Below are 9,169 nucleotides of genomic sequence, written 5' to 3' on the forward strand. Positions count from 1 at the left end.
AAAAAAAAAAAAAAAAAAAAAAAGAAAAGAAAAGAAAAGAAAAGTCTTGGCCAGCTGTCTGTTTTAGACATATTTAAAATTTTGGTATTTTTTTTTTGTTTTGTTTTTTGAGACAGAGTTTCACTCTTGTTGCCCAGGCTGGAGTGCAATGGTGCAATCTCAGCTCACCACAACCTCTGCTTCCTGGGATCAAGCGCTTCTCCTGCCTCAGCCTCCCGAGTAGCTGGGATTAGAGGCATGTGCCACCATGCCCGGCTAATTTTTTTGTATTTTTATTAGAGACAGGATTTCTCCGTGTTGGTCAGGCTGATCTTGAGCTCCTGACCTCAGGTGATCCGCCCGCCTCAGCCTCCCAAAGTGCTGGGATTACAGGCATGAACCACCATGCCCGGCCGTAAAGTTTTTGTTTTAAATTGAAGTGTAAGTTACGTGCAATTACGTGTACAATTAGAAAATGTTTTTCTTGTGTGTGTACCTGTGTAAGTGCCAGTCAGTCAAGATAAAGAACATCCAGAAAGTTCCTGCATGCCCCTTCCCAGTTAGTACTTCTCACTGCTCTGACTTTTACCACCATAAGTTAGGTTTTAGGACTGTCGTTGTATTGTAGAATGTGCCATGTTCTAGGTTTGTCTCCTTGTTTCCTTATGGTGGTGTTTGACTTGTTCCTCTGTGGCAACGTATGTCCCATATGCTAGATATGTCCAGGCTTAACAGTAAACATTTACATTTCTGGCAAGAACACATTGTCTTCCTTCACATTGTCCTTTTTTTTTTTTTTTTTTTTTTTTTGGTGAGACAGTGTCTTGTTGTCACCCAGGTTGGAGCACACTGGTGTGATCATAGCTTACTGCAGCCTCAGCCTCCTGGGCTCAAGTGATCCTCTTGCCCTAGCCTCCCAAGTAACTGGGAACACAGGTGCATGCCATCACACCCGGCTAATATTTACATTTTTTTGTAGAGACGGGATCTCCCTATGTTGTCCAGCTGGTCTCGAACTCTTAGGCTCACGTGATCCTCCTGCCTTGGCCTCCAAAAGTGCTGGGATTACAGGCTTGAGCTATTGTGGCCGGCCCATGTTGTCTCTCTTTTTGTTTTTGTTTTTTTCTCCTGAGACAGGGTCTTGCTCTGTCACCCAGGCTGGAATGCAATGGTGTAATCACAGCTCACTGCAGCCTCGACCACTGGGGCTCAACTTCCACCTCAGCCTCCCAAAGTGCTGGGATTGTAGGCATGAGCCACCCACCTTGGCATTGTCTTTCTTGACGGGGTCCTCCTTTTCTCCTCCAGATGAGCTCCCCACAAAAGAACTCTGCGCCATCATCCCTAAATGAGTATGAAGTGCTGCCCAATGGTTGTGAGGCCCACTGGGAGGTGGTGGAGCGGATCCTGTTCATCTATGCCAAGCTCAACCCTGGCATCGCTTACGTGCAAGGCATGAATGAAATCGTGGGGCCCCTCTACTACACCTTTGCCACCGACCCCAACAGTGAGTGGAAAGGTAAGAAGGCTCTTGGTGCTCACATCCCTCCTTGCTGGCCCGTGTCAGGCTGTGCAGCTCACTTTCCCTCTCAGGCCTCTGTTCTCCCTCTGCCAGTTGAGGAGTTGGCCTAGCCTAGATCGTCTCTGAGATCCTTTGCAGCTGTGATCTTCTAGAATGTTGGATGTTTACTGATCTCTTAATATTTATAATTTAATTTCTGGTAGAGAAGGTAGATATATAGGAAGCCGAATTAGAAGATTTAAATAATGATTTTTAAATTGTCATCAGGAGAGTATGTAATAAATTGCTAAGCGAATGTACAGTGTTGCCAGACGTGAGAAGAAAGAGGCGATGTCTTTAACCTAGGGGTGGAGAGGGGTCAAGGACAGAGGAAGGACTGAGCCCCACCACGAGGACGAGGCAACTCAGTGGGGCTCAGAGCGAGGCAGATGTCTGGTAGGTAAGAGGTGGGATGGGCCTGGAGTGCGCCACTTCTGCCCCCATCCTGCGTCTCTCCCAGAGCACGCCGAGGCAGACACCTTTTTCTGCTTCACCAACCTCATGGCCGAGATCCGGGACAACTTCATCAAGAGCCTAGATGACTCGCAGTGTGGCATCACCTACAAGATGGAGAAGGTTTACTCCACCTTGAAAGATAAGGACGTGGAGCTCTACCTGAAACTGGTGAGGACCCCAGGAACAGAGGCATGGAAAGGGACAGGAGGCAGAGAGTTGCTGCGCCATGCCAGCCCAGGGCGAGGTCTGGCGGTCGGACGTGGCTGCTGCTGCTGCTGCCCGGGACACTGACCCATGTGCTGAGGCAGCTGATGGCCAGAGCCCAGCAAGCTGGGAGGGAAAAGCAAAGTTGAGAATGGTGCCCACTGTGTGCCAGGCATACTGCAGGGCATTTATTATGAACTTAATTAAACTATTAGTAGTCTTCTGAGGTAAGTGTTAACTTCATTTTTAAAAATTAATATAATTTAAAAAATTATACTGGCATTCCGTTTTATTTCGTAAAACAAAAGGTATTTACATGTAAACAAAAGTTTCATGAAAATAAAATACATATCTAAGCATATCTTTTTTTTTTTTTTTTTTTTGGAGACGGAGTCTCGCTCTGTTGCCCAGGCTGGAGTGCAGTGGAGTGCGATCTCCGCTCACTGCAGGCTCCGCCTCACGGGTTCACACCATTCTCCTGCCTCAGCCTCCCAAGTAGCTGGAACTACAGGCGCCCACCACTGCGCCCAGCTAATTTTTTGCGTTTTTAGTAGAGACAGGGTTTCACTGTTTTAGCCAGGATGGTCTCGATCTCCTGACCTCGTGATCCACCCACCTTGGCCTCCCAAAGTATTGGGATTACAGGCATGAGCCACCACGCCCAGCCCTTTTTTCTCTTTTTTTTTGAGACGGACTCTCACTCTGTCAGAGGGCAGATTGGAGTGCAGTGGTGCAATCTCAGCTCACTGCAACCTCCGCCTCCCAGGTTCAAGCAATTCTCGTGCCTCAGCTTCCCTAATAGCTGGGACTACAGACATGCGTTACCATGCCCGGCTCATTTTTGTATTTTTAGTAGAGATGGGATTTCGCCATGTTGGCCAGGCTGGTCTCGAACTCCTGACCTCAAGTGATCCGCCTACCTCAGTCTCCCAAAATGCTGGTATTACAGGTGTGAGCCACTGTGCCTGGCTGGCCAGGAATAATCATATCTTTTTAAACAAATATGGGTTGAGTGTGATGGCTCACAGTTGTAATCCTAGCACTTTGGGAGACTGAGGCAGGAGGATTGCTTGAGCCCAGACGTTGAGACCATCCTGAGCAACATAGTGAAGCTTTGTCTCTACATAAAATTTAAAAACTAATTAGCCAGGCAAGGTAGCACAGGCCTGTAGTCTCAGCTACTCAGGAGGCCGAGGGAGGAGCTCTCAAGGTCAGGGCTACAGTGAGCCTTGATTGTGCCACTGCACTTCATCCTAGGCAATATAGCGAGACCTCGTCTCTGGGAAAAAAAAAAAAAAGGAAGTATGCTTTTGCTGTTTTGGAGCACGCTTTTTCAGTTAATATTCACTGTGGCTGACCAGAAGGCTCGTCTGTAGTGGGAATAATTGCCTGTGGAATTGTTCTGTGGATTAAATGAGTGAGAGGACATAGTTAATATGCTGAGCATAGCCTAGGCTTATAGTAAGTGCCCTGTGATGGTCACTCAGCACATCCACAAACCCAAGGCTATCATCTGCAAAGTGTGTGAAAAGAGTTTGAGCCATCATTTATAAATCTGGAGAGCTTATTACATAAAGGTTTGGGTTTCCAGCTTCTCTTAAAAAAATAGGAAGATCTGAGGATGTTGGCTGGCAGCAAACAGGCTCTGCCCCTTTTCCAAGCGAGGCTATCTGGCAGCCTGGTGCCAGCCCTGGTGCTCACACCTGGCATGCTGGGCCCTGCTGTTCTGAATTCACTTCTGACCCACTGCGTGGTGCTCCATGGCCAGCAGCTAACATGGAGTCCCGCTCCCCACCCCCCACGCTGTCTCCCCAGCAAGAGCAGAACATCAAGCCCCAGTTCTTCGCCTTCCGCTGGCTGACACTGCTGCTGTCCCAGGAGTTCTTGCTGCCTGATGTCATCCGCATCTGGGACTCCCTCTTTGCCGATGACAACCGCTTTGACTTCCTCCTCCTCGTCTGCTGCGCCATGCTCATGTGAGTGCGGGCATGAGCTGGCATCAGCTCACCAGGGCGGTTCTTGGAGAAGCCAGACGGGAGGACCCTCCACCCTGAAGGGTGGGCAGGGCTGCTCTCTCATGGCTGGATTGGGCTTCTGGAGTCCTTGGGACGGCGCCAAACCAAACTTGAGGTGGGTGGGGAGGGAGTAGCGGGCAGGGCCTGCGCTCAGAGCATCCCAGGTCTCAGCGCTTTTGCTGCTGCTTTTCATAGGCTGATCCGGGAGCAGTTGCTGGAAGGGGACTTCACTGTGAACATGCGGCTGCTGCAGGTAATGGGAGTTGGGGGCAGGCCCAGCCACTGCCATGAGGCCGGCACTTGCCAGGCACCCGCCCACACCAGCCACTGCGACAGACTGGGCAGGGGCAGTGGAGCGTAGCAGGGATTAGAGTCCAGACCCCTGAGGCAGATCTGGTTTGGATCTGGGTTTGAATCCTGGTTCTGCCATTGACCTGGAATGTTGGGTGGCCTTGAGCAAGTGACCTGGCCTTCAAACCGTGTATTCTACATAGGTGTTCACACCCGGGACACCGCAGGTGCCCAGAATGTGGCTGTGCTTGCTGGTGGCCATGCTCAGGCCAGGGGAAGGAGGTTGGGGTGTAGAGATTAAGAACATGGGCTCACCGGGCGTGGTGGCTCATGCCTATAATCCCAGCACTTTGGGAGACTGGGGTGGGTGGATCACCTGAGGTCAGGAGTTTGAGACCAGCCTGGCCAATATGGCGAAAACCTGTCTCTACTAAAATACAAAAATTAGCTGGGTGTGGTGGTGGGCGCCTGTAATTTCCAGCTACTTGGGAGGCTGAGGTAGGAGAATTGCTTTAACCTGAGGTGGAGGTTGCAGTGAGCTGAGATCACGCCATTGCACTCCAGCCTGGATGACAGAGCAAGACTCTGTCTCAAAAAAAAAAGAAGATGGGCTCAAGGGCCTACAGTTTTAGGTCCACAGTTTTGCTCTGCTGTGCTCATCATGTGACCCAAGCCAAGTTACAGCATCTCTGGGTCTCAGCTTCTTCACCAGCAACTGGCCTTAGTATTGGTTTGGTTTGTTGTTGTTTGGGTTTTTTTGTTTTTTGAGACGGAGTCTCGCTCTGTTGTCCAGGCTGGAGTGCAGTGGCGCCATCTCAGCTCGCAGCAACCTCCACTTCCCGGGTTCAAGTGATTCTTCTGCCTCAGCCTCCTGAGTAGCTAGGATTACAGGCGTGCGTCACCAAGCCCGGCTAGTTTTTTTTGTATTTTTTAGTAGTGGTGGGGTTTCTCCACATTGGTCAGGCTGGTCTCAAACACCCATCCTCAGGTGATCCACCCGCCTCGGCCTCCCAAAGTGCTGGGATTACAGGCGTGAGCCACCACGCCCGGCCTAGAGTTGGTTTTTCATAACTTCGTGGACTAGATCTGGAAAATGAGCAGAATCACAGTAGCCACTTACAGCACTGTTGGGACTTCGAGCTGATGCTCAGACACTGGCCCAGTGCCACTGACTCCACATGAGGGAGCTGGGGTTCAGTGGCAGTAGTGTGAGAGCTGAGGCAGCAAGGTCTGGTCCTGAGGAAAGGGCCGCGAGAGCCTGGGGGTGGTTATGTGTGGATCGGTTGAGTTGGTGCTGCATGGTGTAGCGTCAGCTGCATACAGGAGTCTGGGGATTGGGGAGTGTGGGATGCCTGGTATTCTGTGCTCCTGCCTCTGAGGCCCAGGATCCAGCATGGCAACGGGTCCCAGCAGGGAGGGTGTAGGTGTGGCAGGGGTGAGGTAGCTTCAGAGGCAACTGTTGGCCTTTCCTGTGCCCAGGACTACCCCATCACAGATGTCTGCCAGATCCTGCAGAAAGCCAAGGAGCTCCAAGACTCAAAGTAACCCCGCGGCAAGAGGCCCATGTTCGGGAGAGAAGCCACCCGACCCTGTGCCCTGGCTCACGGGACACACAGAAACCTGTAGGAACCCAGCCTGAGGGGAAACCGCAGGGTTGGCCCGAGTCCCAGGCAGTGCCCGCTGGGGACACACTGTGCTATGCTCCTTCTTCTGCCACCACGCCCAGCTCCCCGCCTGCCCTGCACCCTGCCCTCTTTGCCTAGGATACTGAGCAGGGCTGAAGCTCGGGAAGTTGTCCTTCCCGGGCCAGGGCCATTTCCGGCACTGGGAGGCTCACAGCGGCCCGTCCCTGCCTCGGCTCTGCTGCCCCAGCCTGGTTCTTGATTCTGGTCTTCTCCTGGGCTCCGGTCAGGGGAGGTGCTTGGCCAATGGGCCAGAAACCGCTTCTGAGTGGGCTGCTTCGGCTGCTCCACAGGGAAGGCAACACTGAAAGCAGAGTCCTGCCATCTGTCTCACCCACAGATGTCTGTAGTTGGTTGGTGTGGACGTGGGCCCAAGTCCCCAGGCGTCTCCTCCCCGTGTGTGTGTGTGTGTGCGAGGGGGTGAGGGTCTCTCAGGCCTCCAGGTCTCCTAGCCCCTCCTTCTCTGTCTCTACCTCTCTGCCTGTCTCCTTCCGCCTCCTTCCCAGAGTGGGACTATGTCTTGCTCCATGTTTCCTCTGTCCATTACTCTCCCTGCCCTTCTCTGTTGGGGTGCCTTATCCTGAGCCGCCTCCTCTCCCTGCTTCTCTCTGCTCCCCTGAACCTGGGAGACAGATGAGGAGACTGGCTCAGCAAGGCCCCTGGAGGTCAAGCTTGGCCTTTGCCTCCTGTTCCCATCCTCCAGCCCCAGGCTCCTGGGTACCCCCGACTGCGAGGGAGCCCTCCGTGCCTCACTTAGAGGGTTCTGAACCCATTCCCTACACAGAAATCTTGGAAACCAAATGCTGCTGAGTAAGGACGAAGCTTTGAGCTTCCTGCCCCTGCGCTCTGCCCGGGGAGGGAGAAGGAAGAGGGGGAGCTGGTTTTTCTGGAGGTTCCCCCAGAGGCCCTCCTGTCCCAAAAGAAAAGGACCTTGATTCTGAGCCCAGGGTCAGAACCCGTTGCTTCAGAAGAGTTGTCATTTCCTCGGCTTCCAGGTCCCAACCCAGGGTGGGTGAGTCCCACAAAGGGCAAGTGGGGCCTGAGGAAGCCTCTCTGGGGCCAGGGGTAGCTGTGCTTAAAGGCCCTGGGTCCTGCCAGTACCAGGAGGGCCATGTCTGTGCCTCTGTGTACCCCTCCACCCCCTGCGGACTGAGGGAGGTGCAGGGCCTTCTCTGACCCCTGCCTGAGCTGTTCCCAGGGCTGGGGCAGGTATACCCTGAGCAGGGGCAGCTGGCCGCTCCTAGTTCTCACCAAGTCACCTCCCTCCTTGTACAAGGTTTGCGTCCGGAAGCCAGGTGCCATAGTGAGTACCCTTGTCCTCCAGACTGGCTGGCAGGAGTCAGGCCCTAGCAGCCCTCCTGCCCCCAAAGCCTTCCGAGTCTGGTGGGCAGGACTTCTCGCTGCCCTCCCAAGCCTGGCTGTGGGCCAGAAACGGCTTCCCCAGGTGGCTCTTCTACCAGGCTTTTCCTTGGATGCCACCTGGATTTCTGCACCTGCACAGTATTTGGGAGACTTTGACTATTTATTCAGACTCCTGGCTATGTATTGCACATTGGCGAGTGCTCTGGGGATGAGGCGTGGGTGTAGGAAGGTAGAAAGGAGTTGGAGACAAGATCCTCTTCATTTTCCAAGATCAAAGTCAGCCTCTTCTCCCCATGCTTCTAGGACGTGCCTGATTTTCCAGCAGGTCCTGGCTAGGTGGGCTCTGAGTTCTGTACTGGAATTGAGTGTAAAGGTGGGAAGAGAACTGGGCTGACTCCAGGACCTCCAGGATGAGGCAGAGACATGATGCTTCCTGCCAGCCTGGGCCACCCTCTCTCCAGTACTTGTCAGCTGGTGGTTCAGCCCCTCCTCCAACCCCTTCACAACCTTGGGCCACTGCCTGGGACCAAGCAGACACTGCCCAGGACTCCTAGTACACTCACTCTTGTCTGCGCCCGCCTTCCTCCTGGGACCACACTACTTGAATCACCGTCTGATTTGCTTCGCTGGCAGAGTTGGGTCAAGTGCCCTCTCCTTGACCTTGAGATGAAGGTCAAGAGCACAGGGACCAGGCCTTGGTTAGGCTGAGCTCCCAGCAGGATACCGCCTGCAGAAAGAACCTACCCTGACAGTGTCCCTTCCCCAGATTCTCAAGCAGATGCCCAAGGGAGGTTCCCACAGAACCAGAGTGCCTGAGGCTTCCTGCTTGAGAACCTGCCCCCTGGATCTTGGACACTTACAGATTGAGCTGTATGAATTCAGCGGGTCTCACTCCAGAGAGTCAGAACGTTTGCTTTAGTTTTTTATCTGTTTTGTTCCTTGAGTCAGTGCTGTTGATGACGAGTTGTCTTGAATAAATCATGTGTTCTTTGCAAGGGCATTGGTGCTGTGATGAGCTGAAACTTTGGAGACCTCAGAACAGGGAAAAATGTTTGAACAGGGATGGAGTTCAGAGTCTCTTAGAGTGGCCCTTCTAAAAAAAGGTCCAGGTAATCCTTCTGGGAAGTGCCTGTTCGATTCTTCCAGTTCAGCCTCAGCAGTCTGCAGCTAGGGGAGGAGGGAATGATACTGGGGAAGGAGGTTCTGCATACGCGATTACATAGCCTGTTATTTTTTAGATTTAAAAAAACTTAGACCATCCCATTATATGTGTAAAAAGCATTTGACAAAATTCAACAGCTTTTCCTTATTTTTTATTTTATTTTATTTTGTTTTGAGTTGGGGTCTTGCTGTGTTGCCCAGGCTGGAGTGCAATGGCATGATCTCCATTCACTGCAACCTCTGCCTCCTGGGTTCAAGCGATTCTCCTTCCGCAGCCTCCCAAGTAGTTGGGATTACAGGCACCCGCCACCATGCCAGGCTAATTTGTATTTTTAGTAGAGACGGGGTTTCACCATGTGGGCCAGGCTGGTCTCGAACTCCTGACCTTGTGATCCGTCCACCTCAGCATCCCAAAATGCTGGGATTACAGGAGTAAGCCACCACACCCAGCCCTCTTT

The 9,169-nt window shown here is 52.5% G+C and overlaps 1 protein-coding gene across 2 annotated transcripts in view; it reads left to right on the top strand.

Moving 5' to 3' along the window:
* Window positions 1–8,548, top strand: part of TBC1D13 (TBC1 domain family member 13) — a 25,387-nt gene extending 16,839 nt beyond the window's left edge. For both annotated transcript variants that reach the window (XM_017848320.1, XM_017848321.1), the window contains 5 exons: window positions 1,288–1,498; window positions 2,001–2,164; window positions 4,016–4,176; window positions 4,411–4,468; window positions 5,986–8,548. In XM_017848320.1, the coding sequence (XP_017703809.1) occupies window positions 1,288–1,498; window positions 2,001–2,164; window positions 4,016–4,176; window positions 4,411–4,468; window positions 5,986–6,051 (660 nt within the window). In that variant the 3' untranslated portion in view covers window positions 6,052–8,548. The remainder of the gene's footprint in view (window positions 1–1,287; window positions 1,499–2,000; window positions 2,165–4,015; window positions 4,177–4,410; window positions 4,469–5,985) is intronic.
* The last annotated feature ends 621 nt before the right edge of the window (window positions 8,549–9,169 follow it).

The sequence above is a fragment of the Rhinopithecus bieti genome, unplaced genomic scaffold, assembly GCF_001698545.2.
Source record: "Rhinopithecus bieti isolate Rb0 unplaced genomic scaffold, ASM169854v2 scaffold_29388, whole genome shotgun sequence".
Taxonomy (NCBI): Eukaryota; Metazoa; Chordata; class Mammalia; order Primates; family Cercopithecidae; genus Rhinopithecus; species Rhinopithecus bieti.